Source organism: Silene latifolia, chromosome 11 (genome assembly GCF_048544455.1).
Source record: "Silene latifolia isolate original U9 population chromosome 11, ASM4854445v1, whole genome shotgun sequence".
Classification (NCBI taxonomy): domain Eukaryota; kingdom Viridiplantae; phylum Streptophyta; class Magnoliopsida; order Caryophyllales; family Caryophyllaceae; genus Silene; species Silene latifolia.
Window position 1 is genome coordinate 48955470 of NC_133536.1, and position 20362 is coordinate 48975831.

Genomic DNA, 20362 nt, shown 5'->3' on the forward strand with positions numbered 1-20362 from the left:
TGAAGGTCACCAGGTGACCTTGAGTTGAGAAGGGGGTGAATGTTGGTGACCCGGTAGGTGGCACCTTCTCATTGGCCGGAAACAAAAAAGGACAACCATCAAAACACTTGAAAGCTTTGATGTTGGCCTGCTGCTGCTGTACGTACATCTCCATATCTCCCAAAAAAATAAGAAAATAATAAAGATGTAAAACAACAATTATATAGTAAAACACAAAAAAATAAAATCTGAGCATACCCAAAATGATTTTATTTTTTAATTAGCTACAAAATGAACTTAGTTTTGACATAATTTGAGCAACTTTTTTTTTCTAGATCTGGTGAAAATAAACCCAAATCGATCAACCTTCATAAAAAAATGATCAAGCTTCATTAATCTGGCGAAAATAATCACCTTCATTTGCAGAAATCGCCTTCATCAATAACACAGAAAATAAACCCTAAATCTGCCGAAAATGATCGAAATAATTAATCCCAAATCGAAAAAAATGATCTTTATTTGTAAATCAAAATAAATCAAGGCGATTAAGGTTAATTTGTAAATCAAAAGTCGAAAATAGGTTTATATAAATTGAAAATCGAAAATAATCTCAAATCGAAAGAAATCCAAAATCGAAAATAATTCCAAATGAATGATGTAGGTTGGGAAAGGATAAAGACTATATAATTGTGGTAAGTGATGAAATGATATATTTGTGGTAAGTGATAAAGTTGATTTATGATGAATGATGTAGGTTGGGAAAGGGAGAAAGAACTGAAGAATGAGGTAAGTGATGAAATGAGTGGTTGGGAAAGGGATAAAGACGATACATTTGTATTTTGTGTTTTTTTTTTTTTTTTTTTTTTTTTTTTTTTTTGTATAAGACGGTTTTATAATGTAAGACGATATATTCGTATAGATCATAATAAAATAAATTTTTTGAAGTAATTGATGATTGCAAGATTATATGTCGATGTATTTAAACTTTGACTGTTCTGCTGGATATAACCGTCTATCAAAGTAATTATTTTTTTACGTTTTTTAATATTTAATACTGATTTAAAATTAATTTTTTATTTATTATCCGGATCATTTTTTAATATTAAGATACTAACAAAATTAAATATAAAAAAATAATTTATTTATAATTTGTTAGTAATAATTCTCTAAAAGTAAGAGAGAGGTTTTGGTGGGGTAGTGAATGTGGTAAATGATTGGAAATGTTGGAAAGTGGAAAAATGATTGGGTTGGTGACCCAGGTCGTGACCTTCTGCTTGGGAGGGTGAAAGTGGGTCAAGATTAGTAAGGTGCGATTAAGAGGAAAATTTTTGGTGACCCGATTAAGGCGACCTTCTGCTTGGGGATGGTCTAATAATTCTCCTATAACTCCAAATCAATTTCTTTGTAATTCTTCCAACTTAATTACTCAAAATTTTAATGATTACAATTACACAACAAAAGGTGGTCTGTTGATGGGTACCTCGCACTAAACCACCAGCTCCTGAGGCAACAAAACCAAAAGTAACCGCGTGTAAGTGGATTCCTAAAAGCGCATCTTCAACAGCAGGTGTGGCGTTCTTTTTCTTGTCTCATCTATATATTTGACCCGTTTTAAGTAAGAATGTGCGTTTCTCATAAAAGACCAACGCTTTAATGTATAATATGACAACTGCCCTGTTACTGATAAATAGATGTAAGAGCGGAATTCATAATTGTTATTGATGGTTCGTGCCTCCAACCATTACAAATTTACAATAGCTCCGTATTTATAGCACTCTAATATATCTAAACATAATAATAATATCTTCTAATAATGTTAACATAATAACTTATTGCATAATCCGGATATTATTCTAATTACTATATATCATAATATCATAATCTTCTCGAACCTCCCCCTCAAACCCATGGTAATTTGTCAAAATTTCCATGGGTTTGCCAAATAAGGAAAGAAGAAAAATCCAATTCTTCAACCTTTAATCTTCAATCTCCGATCTTCGGTGTACGGAAACGTCGTAGCTTTTCGTACCCGTCGAAATTAAATCCAAACTTTTCGAACTCGTTGAAAATTCGTAATCAGGAACGTCGCAATTTTTTGAACCTGATGAATTCGTCAAACGGGAACGGGAAAATCATTCGTCTAAAATACTGAACGACAAAGAAATAAATCAAAACAACCATTGATTACTTCAATGCTATGATCAAATTGACATCACACCATCAAGTGGCGTGAAAATTGGGAGGAAAAATCGGTGCATCATCATTGTCGTCGTAGTTTCAAGTCGCCGGATCATGGCCGATCGCGCGATATAAGGTCGGAGAACGATCGTGCAAAAGAGCAAACAACCATAGTCGCCATAGTCATCGTGATGGTCACCATAGTTGCTGTTGTTCGATGTTTCGGAAGAGATCGTTGATTGCATTGAAGATCACAGGAACGCCAAGCATTTCGAGCTTGTTAAAAAAAAAACATTAGACGGGAACGTTGTCATTTTTCGGACTCGTAAAAATTCAACGAAACGAGAAAGTCGATCTTTTTTTTTTCGTTTGTCGAGTTCGCTAAAATTTCGTGTCAGAAATGTCAAAGTTTTCGAATCTGACAAATTTCGATTTAACGGAAAATCATCCGTTTAAATGCTGAATGTCAAAGAAGTAAATCAAAACCACCATTGATTACTCCAATGCTACTATCAAATTGACATCACATATCACACCATTTAGTGGCGTGAAAGATTAGTGTCGTTTCCTTGGATCTAAATCCTTGGATTCGTTTTTTTTTTTTTTTTTTTTTTTTTGCAAACAATTATACGAATAAATGTTTTTTTTTTAAATAAAGATCAAAGTACGAGTAAATTGAAATCGGTAGCGAAATCCCGCCGGTGGGCGTTGTATATCATATGCCCACCGGCAGGCGGCAAAAGATCGTGTGTTTAGGCCTCAAGAGCGTGAGGCTCTGATACCATAATAAATAGATGTAAGAACGGAATTCATAATTGTTATTGATAGTTCGTGCCTCCAACCATTACAATAGCTCCGTATATATAGCACTCTAATATATCTAAACATAATCATAATATCTTCTAATAATGTTAACATAATAACTTATTGCATAATCCAGATATTATTCTGATTACGATATATCAGAATATCGTAATCTTCTCGAACAGTTACCCTTGCCTATATGAATAACCGTTTTCCATATCACAAAATTCGACTCTAAGACAATGCAACAAAGTTAACAGCAAATGTAGATTGGGCCTTGGCAAGGGAATATTGTTACGGTCAACCCCGAGATGAACCAAAGGGAGGAATATATATAGAGTAGTTTCAAATGTACAACAGATCTTGTAAAACTCCACACATTATTAGTCATCAACTCTTTCTTTTGGAACTCCACAGGAGAAGGCACAAAAACATTAGTACAATACAAAGGCGAGGGCGATTCAAACATACAACCTAATAACCTATTTTCCAGATGACTTTTTTCTAAGCCTTTAAGCTAAGACCTCTTCGATAGTCATCAACCCTTTTCATAATGAAGAAAACATAGTTAATCCCGGGGGTGTTCCAATTGAGTTCTTCAATGATGGGAAATAGCAAGTGAAAAGGTATAATACGCCCCAAATGAGAAGAAAAGGAAAACCAGAAACACTAAGAACCAAGAAGTGGTGGTTTGAGTTTGACTAGCCTTTTCAGTTGGGGAATAGATTAGTTGCTATTGGGACTCCAATGAAGAACAAAAATTGCAGAGGTAGGCATCAGCCAATGTCTTGCCTAGCTGGACTTGAGCCTCGGTACAAAGATGAAGATTATCATGATTAAGTGTCAATCCTTTGGCGTCCACGCAGACCACGTTGGGGAGCTTGATCGATAGTTGTGCTTCTCTGATCTTTTCTATGTATTTTTTGTCCCCAGATGCGAGTGCCACCTGAATGGATCAAAGCAATTGCAATTGCAATCGCATAAGTTTCAGGCTTATAATTTGGGTTCATTTGCTTACGATAAGTCGATAACTAAGAATTCTGTGAACTGGTTTAGAAACATTTCATGCGAAAAGCAAACTAACAATTACTTTAAACAACAGTTGTATTACTAGTCTTCTAGGATTAAAAAAAGTTACTCCGTACTTCTTAGGTCAAATGACAGTAAAAGACAACCGAAGCAAATAAATTGAGAAATGGTACAGATTGATGTGAAGGATTGCATAGTTTACAAAAGCAGCAAGATACTTGTTTGTGGTACATGAAACACAGTTAACTAGTGATGAACAGGTGCAAGGTTTCAAACTTTCAATGAATAAACAAGTGCAAGGTTTCAATACGTCGGTTGGACGGAATGTTTCAACAAGTTGGTTGGACAGTATTATTTTATCCTTAACACGGACATGACAAGGTTTGCTCAACCTGAACCAAAACGAGTAACCTAAAGTTGAACTTTCCCAAAATAGCCCAATTTGAAATACCTTAATAGCAATTAGCAACAACATTGATCGAAAAACAACCCATAAATGATACACCCCCGTAATGACCTAACCCAAGCATTACATGAATCCACAATTGAGAAAATTCAACAGCACTATCTAGCAGGAGAGATCAGAAAATGACACAGATGAATCCTAAGGCAGCAGCTAGAGGTACAAAGCTTCAAACGGTATCTTAAGACTCATGGATACATTCTTTATACATTCTACAAACAACCAAGTGCCCTTAAAACTAAACAAAGCAGTGTATAGTACCCGAGTGTTTAAGACAGCAATATCACTGAACTTTGAGCTCATTGATTAGCTTGGTTGTCTGTAATATACTAAGAACATAATATCGCATACAGAAAAGAAAGTAAACATCATATTTCCTAATCCTACAACATATCTCATTCTCACTCGATCACAATATTTCCATACTGTAACTCCTAGTCTTAAGATTCATGTACTATGCTCAACATGAGTACATGGTTCATTGAACTTAGGAACCTCATCCTATTTACCAGGTCAAAATATCCTAAAACTGCTCTATATAGGGCTGATCTCCTGATAAGCCCATGACGAGTCCCATCTCATCAGAATTTGTGTATCGCAGTTTCCATTTCATACCCCATAGGCCACAACATCAAAATTATCACAGAAAGGCTAAGCGACCATTACCTACGCATAGCCAATAACTCACTTTCCAAGCGATACATTATTTATAAACAATGAACAACACATTTCACTTGACACACTAATCCATCCAAAATCATTTTCACGATAAGACTGACCGATAATCTCCTATACGTGACCAAACACTCAATTTCCAAGAGCTACATTGAGAGCAAATGAAGAAAACATTCCAATTCCCACAGTAATCCATTCAACATCTCTACAACCCATTGCATTGAATCAATGCCGCGATACCATTCTTTTAAACATTCTTTTTCAGGCTAAATTGACATCCTCCACAACAACAAACAATATTCAACCCAGTATGCCAGTAAGTCTTGCTTAAGACGGAGGTATCCGTCTTAAATAAGAAATTGTGTATACAACTAATCTAGCATCTAAAATAATAGAGTACCTGAATAAAAGGAAGCAAAGGCAAAGAAAGATCCTCCCTAACATCATAAATAAGCTTCTCCATTTTCTCCTTATACACTTCCACATCACACTCCTGACAGTCACTCTCCCCTTGATACCACAACAACGCCTTCACCTCCCCGACACCGCCTTCAACAGCAAATTTCACCCTCTTGATCATACTCTCATAGAGGTGTTCCCCACGCGCCCACTCCTTGATCGCGGTCCCACCCACAGCACACGGCACAAGCCCCATAGTCCCACCCACGCGCTCTAGGACTGTATTGGCGAAAGCCATGCCGGGTCCCACCCCGCAGGTCTTCTTGTGGTCAATGTCGGCGTGTAGGGGATCACGCGCCTGCTCCCAGTGGAGATGCGCGTTGAGGCGGAGGATGGAAGGGTGAGGGTGGCATTCAGGTGGAACGACGCCGTCCCAGTGTTTTTTGTGGTGGTGTGAGTCGTATATCACTCCTCCTCTTCCTGCCATGTTGCTCTGGCCAGATAAGATGAAGATCTGCTTCTTGTCTTCTGACATTGTTTGATTCACTGTAATGGCTTTTCACTTTGATTGAGGTAATCGATCAGGAATTCAGGATGGTATCGATTTCCAGGTGGTAAACACAAATTGTATTCTAAATGTCGGCATTTTTCTTTTTTTACTCCCTTCCCGGTCAATTGTTCAAAGACTAAGCGCATTAACTTTTTGGGCTTAATTTCGATTAATAAGTGCGATCTGATCGATTCACTTCGATTCACCCCATTCGATTCGATTCAAATTCAATTAAGTTGATTGATCGTTCATTCGATTCGATTCATATTAGTTTATTTCAGCATTACTATTATTATTCTTATTAATATCATTATTATTTTTATATTAATGTATTTACTATTGTTATTATTATTATATTTATTATATTTATTATATTACTATTATATTTATTAATAATTAATTCGTATTTTTTATATTATTATATTTATATTTATATTTAATACATTTATTATTATTATTATTATTATTATTATATATATATTATTTTATTAATATATTTATTATTATTAATATTATTCATAACATATTTATTATTATTATATTTAATATTATTATGTTAATAAGTTATTATATTAGACCTATTATTATTATTATTATTTTTATTTTAGTTATTATTATTAATATATTATATTATTATTAATAATGTTATCATTTATATTACTAATATATTATTATTATTACAATATTTATTATTATATTAAGATTTTATTTTTTATATATCTTATTAGATTATTATTATTAGATTATATTAATATATTATTATTATTAATGAATAATATTATAATAATATTTATTATTATTATTGGTATTATTTTTATTATAATATTTATTATTATTATTATTATTATTATTATTATTATTATTATTATTATTAATATTAATAATATAAACTTTTTATTATCAGTTCAGTTCAGTTCAGCTCCATTAAGTTCAGTTCAGTTCGGCTCCATTAAGTTCAGTTTAGTTCAGTTCAGTTCAGTTCAGACAATTTCAGTCCAAAAGAACAGGGCCTAAATGACAAGTGAAAGAAATTGGGTGTGAATGATTAAATTACTCATCAAGTTTATTCTTGAAATAGAAAGTACAACAATTATTGAGACACCCAAATATAAAAAATGACAACAAATGACCGGGACAAAGGGAGTATATTATTCGTTTTAGCCTGCGAGGGCGAATCTAGTGATTAAAACTTTAAAATCAATGAATATGATGACAATATAGTTTGAAGAGTTTTTGTCAAAATAGCCATTTATCTCAAACTATTCGCCAAAATAGTCAAATCGTCATTTTTTTTACAATGACAATGTCCTTAATAAATTTACCAAAAATAAAAATATGAACATTATAATAACAATGGCTGGTTTAAAGCATTTCTTAAATAATGATTTGGTTCAGTTCGTTTGATTTAATAATATGCTAAACCGAGTTCCAAATTACTTGTCAAGAAAACTATGGTAGGATTGACGTGATTCAACCATTAATCCATGAGAGATTATTATCTCTAAACTCATTATGATGAACACCTAGGCATCAGAGACGATCTTTTAATTTTTGTCCTTGTAGTATAGGTATTTACAAGCATATAGCGAAGTCTATTTAAGTAATATACACATACTTAAAAATACTTGAAAATCAATAGCCAACTTGAATCAATTATAAATAAGTATTTTGAAGCTTTAGTCTTACAAAAATAATCAAAATTATTGCGTAATTTCCATGAAATATACAATGAAAAAATATTGTTTAGTTGAGGAAACAAATAACCAGCTTTTATTAGATGAAAAAAAAAATCTTCCTTGTAATTAATGTGTACACAGCTAAACTGAAGATCGTCCATAACCGACTACCTTCATTTTGCAAGATTTCTGCTTTTCTCTTTTTCGCAACTTTACAAGTTCTGCTGTTCTAGTGTTATGCGCCGCTTCTTTGCAAGTTGACCATCTATTAGCCATGCCCTTATCTTTGATATCCATCTCGTCTTTAGACTAGTACATTGAGTTCTGCCGGCTTTCACTCTTTTCATATTGGGGTTTGGAACTAGTTCATTGCCATGATATAAATCCCAATAACGGTTATCCGGTATAGGACAAAATCTCGGCGTATAAACACTTTCTGTTAGCATAATATCTTGGATATTATGGCAGTTGTAAATATTAGCATAATATTTAGCATATCTCGTATATCTCGTAAATATTTAGCATATCGTAACTATCTTGTTTTAGGCCTTATTTCCAGAAATTGGTTAGCTGCCATTCCTTATTCATAGCATAACATATTTGTATATATAGGAGATCATACGATGAATGAAAACCCACAGAAAATTCTCACAAAAACCTTCTATCTATTCTTTATTTTACTATATAGTATCGTGAGCAAGGTTGTTCTTGCGATTTTTTTTTCTCTTTTGTTGATCTTTCACAATGGTTGACGATAAGTCAATTGGTAGTGAAAGGAGTAGTAATGATCACACTGTCAACCCCGTCTATGCTCTCTCGAACCAGGATGGTACGGGGGCACGCATAACTCATGTTCAACTCACCGGACTGAAAACTTATGCGGAATGGGCAAAGGGTTTTCGCGTCGCGTTGGGGGCCAAGCGAAAGCTTGGATTCATTGATGGCACTCTCAAGACAAGCCTTCCAATCCAAAAGAATGTGAGGATTGGGTGTCTGTCAATTACACGATTATAGCGTGGATTTTTAATACCATAGAATCTAGTGTTCGTTCGTCAATTTCATACCGTGAAACCGCTTTTGATCTTTGGGAGGATATTCGCAAGCGTTTCTATGTGGCCAATGACATCAAAATTTATCAACTTCAAGGCGATCTTACCGATTGCAAGCAAAAGCTCGGTGAGTCCTTGATGGATTATTTTGGTAGAGTTAAATTGTTATGGGATGACATCAATGAGTATGATGTTCTGCCCAATTGTGAATGTTGCTCAAGTTGCGATTTGCAAGGAATTATTCGTAAACGCAGGGAGGTAGAGCAAGTACGTGGTTTTCTTATGGGTCTTGATCCGGTATATGCCACTGTCCGTTCAAGCATACTCAGATCTCCCCCTTTACCGGATATACATGTTGTATATTCTCGGCTTGCTCAAGAGGAAGATGTTCGTGCCATTGCCCAGGCTCGTGCGGACTCTGTTTCCTCTACGGCGTGTGCGGTGACTGGTGGCGGCAAGGGACAGCAGGCTAAAACCGAGGGTGCTTATCGTCCTCGATTCAAGTGCACGCACTGCAATAAGGACGGTCACACCGTTAGTCGCTGCTGGAAGAAACACGAATTTCCAGTAGGTCATCCTCGACATGTTCCCAAAACAGGGGAGTCGTCTTCTTCAACCTCTAGTGCCAAAGCAAATGCAATTTTCGGTGAACCCACAGTTGTTACTAATATGGTTCGTTTGACTGGTAAGCCCTCTTCCACTTGGATAATTGATACGGGTGCTTCTACACATGTTTGTTATGATGAAAATTTGTTTACATCCCGTGTCAATATCGCTCCTATAACTATTGGCTTACCAACTGGTGCGAGTGTTTCAGCCACGCAAGCTGGAACCATTCAGCTAAATGACAAATTATTTCTTTATAATGTGTTATTGGTTCCGTCTTTTACGTGCAACCTCCTCTCTGTTTCTCAGCTATTGTCCACGCAAGACTTAAGTGTGCAATTTACTAAGTCTAATTGTTTGATACAGGACCATGCCTTGACGACGATTGGAGTGGGTGATCTTTTGAATGGGCTTTTCTACTGACCATGACGGAACCTACTCGTGTTAATGTTGTTTCCGGGCAAGACACAGATGAGTTTTGGCATCAACGATTGGGACATCCTTCATCTCGGGTCATGAAGCACATTCCTTCTTTAAGTTTGCATTCTGATTTTTCGCATTGTGATATTTGTTTTCGAGCCAAACAAACTCGTACTCCTTTTCCGTTGAGTGATAATAAGGCTGATTGTTTGTTTGATTTAATTCATTGTGACGTTTGGGGACCGTATCATCCTAATCGTGCTTGTGATTCCCGGTTTTTCTTTCTATTGTGGATGATTTCTCGCGCTGTGTTTGGGTTTATCTAATGAAAACCAAAGACGAAGTACCTACCCTTATGCGTAATTTTTTTTCGTTAATTGCCCGTCAATTTAATGGTCATGTGAAAATTGTCCGGAGTGATAATGGGACGGAGTTTCGGGGGCTTATTCCTTATTTTCGAGAGCATGATATTATTTTTCAAACTTCCATGGTTAAAACACTCCAACAAAATGCCCGGGTCGAAAGAAAACATAGGCATATTTTGAATGTTGCTCGTGCCCTACGTTTTCAAAGTTCTTTGCCAATTGATTTTTGGGGAGAATGTGTTTTAACAGCCGCTCATTTGATCAATCGAACTCCTTCTCGAATTTTGCATCATAAGACTCCCTATGAATTGTTATTTGGCAAACTCCCTGACATGAATTTAATTCGTGTTTTCGGTTGTTTATGTTATGCTAAAAATATTTATGCTCGTGATAAATTTGATTCCCGAAGTCGCCGTTGTATTTTTCTCGGGTATCCCTTTGGTAAAAAGGGTTGGCATCTATATGATCTTGAGACGGGTGATTATTTTCAATCCCGAGATGTTCACTTTATAGAAAATCAATTTCCCTTTGCGTCCCCTGAGTTTAACCCGGACCTTGGTCTCGATGATCCCTCTGTAGAGCCGGATGGTGGCCCATCGTTTGCTGCCGAAGGGGGGCCTGGTGTTGTTTCTTCTACTAACACGGGGGAAGGGATTGGTTGCCCACGGGTTGAGGATGAGGCTGCACCAAATCAACAGCAGGGTCCGCAGCAGGGGGGGAGCCTGACACATTGGCGACTGAACACGATCATTCCTCAGCCACTGGCTCATCTTCAACTAAACAGTCGGGTTCGTCTTCAAGTGAACAGCCAGATCAATTTGTTGACACTAATATCATTCCTTCTAATTTAGATGGTGATGGTAATGTTTCCACGGATACTGATGATAACTCCGTCGCGGATACCTCTGGTGCTAATGACAGAGACGAAATGGGTAAAGGGAAAAGGGCGAAATTTGTAAATTCCCGTCATAAAGATTTTATAAGCTGGGATAAGCTGAATAAAAACATTAACACAACTATGGTTCCGTCAAACCCGTCGTCAAGCCCATCACCCACTGCCAAGCACGTCACAGGTACTCCGTATCCCATTGCTAATTATATTTCTTGTAAGAATTTTTCGATTTCCCATCAAACTTTTATTGCAGCTATTTCTAATGGCACAGAACCTACTTCCTTTAAAGAAGCTATTCGTGATCCGAAATGGAAACAAGCCATGGAGGAGGAAATTGCTGCATTAGAAGCTAATAATACTTGGTCCATTGTGGATTTGCCGTCGCATAAAACCGCCATTGGATGTATGTGGGTTTATAAAATAAAGCGAAAGTCGGATGGGACAATTGAGCGATATAAAGCACGACTTGTCGTGTTTGGAAATCATCAACGAGAAGGCATTGATTTTGCCGAAACTTTTGCCCCAACAGTAAAAATGGTAACGGTTCGCACATTTCTTACGATTGCAGCCATAAATAATTGGGAATTACATCAGATGGACGTTCAGAACGCCTTTCTTCACGGTGATTTGGAGGAGGAAGTGTACATGGGACTCCCACTTGGGTTCGGTCATGGTTTGCAAGGAAAAGTGTGCCATCTTCATAAGTCTCTCTATGGCCTTTGACAATCACCGCGATGTTGGTATGCTAAACTTGCCACCACTTTATGTGATTATGGTTTTTCGCATAGTCCTTGTGATCATTCTTTGTTTGTTTATCGCAAGGATGATATTGTTATTAATATTCTGGTTTATGTTGACGACTTGGTTATTGCTGGGAATAATGGTGTTGCTATTCAACATTTTAAAAGTTATTTAAGCCAATGTTTTCGTATGAAGGACTTGAGAAAACTGAAATATTTTTTGGGTCTTAAGGTGGCTCGTAATTCCAGCGGTATTTTTTTGTGCCAATGTAAATATACCCTTGATTTATTGACGGAAACAGGCCTTCTTGGCTCCAAGCCCGCTCCCGTCCCCATGGAAGAGAAACATGAGCTTGCTTTACAAGTGGAACCATTATTTTCTGAACCAACGAAGTATCATCGCTTAGTTGGCAAGCTTATTTATCTCACTCTTACTCGTCCCGAGATTACCTATGATGTTCATATTCTTTCCCAATTTATGCAAGCTTCGTCTCAAACACATTGGGACGCAGTTATCCGTGTGGTTCGGTATCTCAAAGGAAATCCGGGGCAGGGCATTTTGTTACGGGCTGACACGCCTATGATTCTCGAAGCCTATTGTGATGCTGATTATGATAGTTGTCCCATTACTCGTCGTTCTGTGTCCGCATATTTCGTCTTTCTTGGCGGTTCTCCGATTTCTTGGAAAACAAAGAAGCAAGCCACTGTCTCTCGTTCCTCTGCCGAATCTGAGTATCGTGCCATGGCTTCCGCAACTTGTGAAATTCTTTGGTTAAAAGGCTTGCTTCGAAGTTTGGGTTTTGATCATCCTTCCGCTGTAACGCTTCACTGTGATAATCAGGCGGCTATTCATATTTCTAACAATCCCGTATTTCATGAACGCACGAAACATATCGAAATTGACTGTCATTTTGTGCGTGATGAGATTATCCGGAAGACCATCGCACCGTCCTATGTCACTACTAAAACCCAGCTCACGGATATTCTCACCAAAGCTCTCGGGCATTCTCAGTTTCACCGATCGTTGGGCAAGTTGGGCATTGCTAACCCCCATGCTCCAACTTGATAGGGGGGGGGGGGGGGTGTTAGCATAATATCTTGGATATTATGCCAGTTGTAAATATTAGCATAATATTTAGCATATCTCGTAAATATTTAGCATATCATAACTATCTTGTTTTAGGCCTTATTTCCAGGAATTGGTTAGCTGCCATTCCTTATTCATAGCATAACTTATTTGTATATATAGGAGATCATACGATGAATGAAAACACACAGAAAATTCTCACAAAAACCTTCTATCTATTCTTTATTTTACTATACTTTCTAAAGATGAAAGTTTATACCATTGTTTTAAGAGTGGTTCAAAACCAATGTTCCGATATCCACCTCCGCATTCTTTCACAAGATCTCCGTTTTTCATCAAAATACTTATTCAATCGATAAAAAGTTAGTTGGACAAGCGCCGTAATAGGCAAACTTCGAGCACCTTTTAAAACATTATTGAAAGACTCTGACGAATTTGTAGTAGTAATCCCATATCGCTTACCCCCATTATGACAAAGAGCCCAACTCTCGAGTGGTACATTCTCACTAGAGCTGATCAAGTGCGGGTCGGCCCATTTGACCCAGACCGTCCGGCCCGCTAAAATAGCAAGCTTGGATAAGAAAAATCAAAAATTAAACGGGTAATGGACAAGAAAACTAGGCTCGCTAGAATAAATGGACTGGCTTGGACTAAACAAAATTGTCGATGGGCGGCCCGCTATTAAAAGTAACCACATAAAAATCCTCAAACCCTCAATCCTCCGACGTTCTCTTCTCATTTCATTTACAATTTGTACACTCTAAACCAATTAGGTAGCGCAAATGAATACTTATTCCTTACGTATAAATGGGAGATTGTCGGTATTTACACTTGTCGTATAAACATTCTCCGAGAATAAACATGATAACGGGATTGTCGTATAAAGATAGTACCTTTCAAGTATTTACACAGGAGTGTACGTAACCGCTAACAATGCCGAGGAAATACTAAGGCAAAAACGAACTTTTGATGTTTGTAGTAGAATATTGTCAAACTTGTGTTTGTTCCAAAATCTAGTAAACTTATCTTTTGAAAATTCCTATACTTTCTTAAGGGTAAGTTTTTAAAGACAATTAGTAAGTTTTAGTGGGATGTAGCAATAAAAAACTCGTGTTTTAATCGAAACACTAATTTTTGTATTTGATTTAAATCACGCCCGCGGGTCGGCCCGCTCTTTGAAGTGGGCAGGTACGGACAGTGGAAACTGACCCGCTTACCGGGCTCGGGCTAAAAAATAAGACCTGCCGGACACTTTTTTAGCAACTGGGCCCAACCCATGTCTAGCCCAAGCCCGCTTTTGATCAGCTCTAATTCCCACCACTCGTTGGCTTTCTGATTAATGGATCCAATGGCCTTCATAAACTTATTAAACTTGCATACTTGATTTTCCAAAGCAGCTAGATGTATAGCTATTTTCAAGTGCACATATTTAAATTTAGTTTGAAAATTGCTAACCATATATGGTAGACAAAACCTATGAAATGCTTGTGGCGGAGCTATAAAAGGAAAATGATAAATACAACCCAATGAGATCCCTTTAAGGAAAATGATAAATACAACCCAATGGGTTGTATTTAAGGAACTATAAAAGGAAATAAATACTTAATACATGCATTAATTGTATTGATTTATGTGTAATTTATTCCTTAATTTCTAAATTAATACTAAATTTAGAAAGGCATTAGATGCTTAAATACAACTCATTGGATTGTATTTATCATTTCTCCTTAATTAACTATGTGGTTTAGTTTGGTCAAAGCATATAAGAATGGTTATTTTGGAAAATATAATTTTACAATGGTTATTTTGGTGAATATTTTGAGATAAATGTTAGTTTGGGAAAAGACTCATATTTTGATGGATATGTATTGTGTGTAACCTTGTCAAAATTTTTTTTTATTGTGTGTAGAGTACTCCCTCTCTCTAATCGCATTACTCCACAACAATACTTTATGCTTATTTTAACGTAATTGCTAAATCCTACACAAGCTTTTACTATATCCTACACAATTTGTCAATTTAGTCCTTTCCTACCCTTCCTCTAACAAAAAAAAAAAAATTAAAAAACTAATAAAACACCTAAAACTAACAGCATCTTCCCCCGACCCCCCTCCCTCACCAACCACCACCCTGACCGCCCCTCACCTCAACCCCATTCCATCCCGGCGCCATCGACCATCAAGTCATTGACTGCATCACCCTCCCCATTCCCCGCATGGCCGCGCATTTACCCAACTTCCCTCCCCCATTTTCAGCAACTGCGTGTCGAACCGGTAGTCTACGGCCGAGTTATCGCCGTGATCTTTGGGCCCAACTACACTCGTCACCGTCGTATCATATCCTTGAGCCCACGCTATAGTCGTCAGCGCATCGAACCAATGGTCGAACAGCTGCTTAAGGTATGTGGGCCCAACTATAGTCGTTACCGCGTCGAACTAGTGGTCTACGGTCGAGTTGTCGCCTGTGTTCTGTGCGCCCACGTTATCGCTGGTGGGCAGTGGGCCCGCGTCGTTGCCGTTGGTCCATGTCCCTACTTTTAGCCGTCACACAGTGGTGTTTTCCTTTCTCTCTATTCTAAATTAGTTTAGGGTTAGTGTGGTGGAAATGAGAGGGGTAAAGTCGGGAAAGACGGGAAATTAGTGCGAGATTTAGTAAAATCATGTGCGGGATTTAACAACTCCCTATTTTAATTAAATCCTTCAATTTTGTGCCAATGTTGAATATGAAAGATTATTTCGAATAGAAGGGAGTAATATTTTCCACATGACATTATTATATTTATATTTCTCATATGACTTATTAAATTTGGACCACACAAACACACCACTGCACCATACAATTAAACTTGAACCACACAAATACCTACCAAAAATAGAAATAGAGAAATTATTGTAAATAGACGAAAAATGAATTATAAAAGTCAAGGAGGCCACCCTTCGTGGCTGGGTGCCGGAGTTGGAGCAGCTGTATGCAGATATTGCATCTGATTTACGAGACCTCCAAATAGCAAAGGAGGAGAGGATCATTCTCATGGAAGAGAATGCCCCCCTAAAAATCGCTCTAAGTAGTTTAATTTAGTTTTTTATTTTATTTTGTATATCAATTAATTAAGTTTATGAATATTAAATGTGGATTTGTTTTATTATCCTCTTCATCATCTTCTTTCTAAAAGTTTATTTAGAATAGGAGGGAACCTTTCATAACTCTAATTACTTGGATAAAGAAAACAAAAAAATTATATTTGGAGATTTAAGATAAATTATTCCACTTTATACAATTGTACATTTGTACCAAGCAATCGAGTGTTGTTGTCAAAACAAATAAAAAATCAATGAATGCACCAGCCGGGAATCGAACCCGGGTCTGTACCGTGGCAGGGTACTATTCTCCCACTAGACCACTGGTGCTTTTGTCTGTATTCCCTCAGATTCGATTTTATAACACGTTTAGTACCAGAGCAAGACGGTCCTACGAAATTGTACTTCGGAAGTCGGAACATACATGGAAACAAATGCCATATTTCATTTTTCAATGTTGTTTTTTTTTGACAACATGAACTTTCATTTAAAAAAAAAAATGAAAATGCATAATATTTAATTCCATACTAACCCATCAATACTCTATATTAATCTAGAAACCAAAAGATTTTAATGTAATTAAATAAATTTATACAAATTAATTATACTATATAGTTTTTAATCATAATACCGTGTGATGGACTTGACCAAGAGAATTCAATGTAAATATTTGATAGTTTTGGCATAAGTATAAATTTAGAAAAGATAAGAATATGGAGATTTTTCTTAAAATAAACATGCCCACTTAAGGTATTGATTAGTATAAAGATGTTAGTTATTTAACATACACAACTACAGTATAAGTATGTTATATTTTGGAAACTATTAAAAGGTAAATAAATCAAGTTAGATTTCCAAAAATATAATATTCCATAATCATTCCGATTTGATTTTATGCATGCATATATGTAATATATATATATATATATATATATATATATATATATATATATATATATATATATATATATATATATATATATATATATATATATATAAAGCCTCTTAAAATTGTATGCCTACATAGTAAAAATAATTCTGTTAGTAGTGAAAAAAATTGTAGTAACACTAAATATAGTAATATGATAGTAATCACTCACTTGAATAGTCAAAGTAACAATATTAGCAGCGAGCGGGAGTAGTGAAAGTAATAGAAGTAACAACGAGAGTATTGAAATTATCAATATTAATGCGGCTGTAGTGAAAGTAGCGATATTTACAGTGGGAGTAGTGAAAGTAACAGTAGTAATAACGAATGTAATAAAAGTAACAATACTAACAAGAGAAGAAAATATATATGAACATTTAGCTAACCAAACGATTGAAGTAAAATATTAATAACGGGAGTAGTGAATTTGTCTCATAATTTATTTCATCGTAATTTTAAGATATGTCATGAAAAATATATTAATGATAAGTGTATGAGTTATGCAACTTTAAAGTAGTTTTATTTAATTAAAATAAATTTTAATGCTAAATAGTAGTAGCCCGGGCAGAGTTGGGCACCAATACTAGTTACAATACACATACTGAACAGTAGAACCCCCTAAACTAGTAAATAAACAACTAACATAACTAATTTTACAAACAAACTCAACAAGAACACAAAGACGACACTTTTTAATCACGGGATTGTTATAGAATTATAGTACTCAAACTAGTTGAAAAGCCCGTGCGATGCACGAGGCTCTTATTAGGACCGTTTGTATAAATATATTCTATATATAGTTAATAAAAGAAGATCAATTATGTTTAAATCATTGATACATAAAAGTTCGTGGTTAGTGTAGTTAATCATCAATGAACTATTAGTGCTTTTAGCATAAAAGTTTTGTCATTTAGGCCCTGTTTGGTAAATGGCATATTGACCAAATTTCAGCATATTGAAGAGGTTTAGCATGTTTGACTTACAAATATGCTATTTAGAGCGTTTGGTTAATGACATATTGAAATAGCATATTGGGGTCCAATATGCTATTTTGCAATATGCTGCTCCTACTAGCATATTAGGTTAGCGGATTAGAAAGAAAAAATATTGTCTTATTTACCCCCTTAAAAAATATTAACCTTCCTTTTATATATTTAATAAATATATATTTAAAAAATATTAACCTTCCTTATTTGAGATTTTACAAAGAATCTAAACAATTTGCTAATCTAAAACTGTCAATTACCAAACACCTCTAAAACAATTATGCTAAATAAATCTGCTAGTCAAACCCGCTAAATCATTATGCTAGTCAAATCTGCTTTCTAAATCTGCTTCTGCTAATATTAATCCGCTATTTACCAAATAGGGCCTTAGTAGTTATCATTTCAGTTGTGAAACATCAAGTAACATAGTAAGAGTATGTAATTAATTTTTCCATTATTGTTACAGGTTTCACTGGTTTTAATTAAAGCAATAGTTATCTCCATAAACATAGTGCAGCTCACCAAATGATTGAGACAGACCCTTATGATTTTTGCAAATTATTTTAACCTATAACAACTACGTAAAACTAAATGGTGTTACCTAAAGCAACATGTATCATAATTATCTATATTTAGTGTGCTTAGAGAAAATGTTGGATCTGCTATAGCTTAATTAGTTTAACTTATCTACATTAAGAGAGTGTTTTGCTCTTTATATACTTCTCGTAAAATCAAATCCATATATACCGAGTTCCAATAAAATTAATAGTCTCTAAACAACGGTACAAAAATATATGTGATTCTATTACATAGAATGCATTAGGCCCATCTTTAACAATATGCATGTTGAATGTTCTAAGAATTCAAATATTAGTTTACATTATCATGGTTTGGTAGTAGAAGTCAACTAAGTTGATAAAAAAAGTCTAACTATGTTGAAAATCGAAACACATAAAATTTTTGGGTTGATTTAGTTGATTGTTAATGGATCATCGGTACCTTTAACATAAAAGCTACCTTTTTTTGATATTAATTATATCATTTGTATAACATCCGAAGACACATTTGTATTATGTAATTACCTATTTTTATTGTCGTATGCACCATCGATTTTAGTTAATTTAAAACGTCATTCCCAAAAATGTGGTTTAATTCCATAAACGTGATAACTAAGACTGGTTTTATAAGATTCAAAAATTAGATTAACTTACAACATCTACCAATATTCTATTTTGTAAGCATACGACAGGGTAAATATTGAATGGTGATACGCAAAACAACATGTATCTCAATTATATATGTAACTTGTTTGAAGGATTTTTGTTAGATCTCTAAACAATAAAAAAATGTTTTTGACTATGTACCATTAAGACTGATTGTTCCCTATGAACTTCATGTGAAATATATAATACAAAATCTAATTTTTTAGTTGTGAGATATATTTTTGAGTGAATTAACGGTCAAACTTTTCAAAGTTTGACCTCCAAAAAACAAATCAGGAGTTTTGTGTGAATTGGATGGAGTAGAATATTAGGATATATACTACTCTTAATCGATTAGTTTTAGATTAATTATATTAAAATTATAACTCATTTTTGTTTATTTGAAATGTTATATATTAAAAAAATTAAGTCTCATTATCTTAATTTTTTTTATTCTACTCTTTATTTATAATAACAAAATGAACAAATTTTCAGAAAAGAGTTTCAATTTTAAGAAAATGACTTCAAATTACTAAATATATATGTACAATCGCTTCACTTCTTAACCAATATATATGAGTTTGACCTAATTTATTACACTAAGGGCTTGCTTGGAATGAGAGTGATTATTAAGGGAGTAATAGAGCTAAAATGAACTAAAAAGTGGAGGGAATGGATGAGGGTTGGAGGTAGAAATGGCTAGAAATGAGGAAATATAGTGTAAAATCCCTCCATTAAGGGAGCAATTGCTACCCCCGCCCCCCCCCCCCCCAAGGTAATGCATTACCTCCTTGTGGAGGTAATAATTCCTCCCTCACCTCCTATTTCCACACTCCACATCCACCACTAACCACCAATCTCCTTCCATTTTTTCTTATTTTGGTTCCCAATACTCCCTTAATAATTACTCCCATCCCAATCAAGCCCTAAGGAGTACTTTATATTCAACTAAACTCATATGGTATACCTCATAGTTAACCATTAACAAAAAAGGGACTATTTCCACTTTGTTGCCCTGAGGTTTAGCCTAATTTCATTTTAGTGCCCCGAGGTTTGCATAATTCTACTTTGGTGCATCGAGGTTTTGACTACTTCCCACTTTAGTGACCTATACATAACATTCTTAGTATTTTATACTCCTCCGTTCATTTTTTATCTTCCCATTTCTCTAATACATGTGGGGAGTATTTTATTGAAATGAGAAGATAAAAGATGAATGGAGGAAGTACTAAAAAAATATTTTGAACATAAAGACAT

General features: G+C 35.2%; 1 protein-coding gene and 1 non-coding gene across 2 annotated transcripts; both read right to left on the minus strand.

The window, feature by feature from the left end:
- Positions 1-3273: 3273 nt before the first annotated feature.
- On the minus strand, positions 3274-6178 carry LOC141611615 (putative carbohydrate esterase At4g34215). The gene is made up of 2 exons (XM_074430192.1): positions 5529-6178; positions 3274-3907 (listed from the first exon to the last, which is right to left on the minus strand). The coding sequence occupies exons 1-2, from the start codon at positions 6060-6062 to the stop codon at positions 3695-3697; spliced, it is 747 nt and encodes a 248-aa protein (XP_074286293.1). The 5' UTR covers positions 6063-6178; the 3' UTR covers positions 3274-3694.
- A 10070-nt stretch (positions 6179-16248) lies between these two features.
- Positions 16249-16319, minus strand: TRNAG-GCC (transfer RNA glycine (anticodon GCC)). Its single transcript has one exon. It is a non-coding gene; the product is annotated as a tRNA-Gly (tRNA).
- Between the last annotated feature and the right edge of the window lie 4043 nt (positions 16320-20362).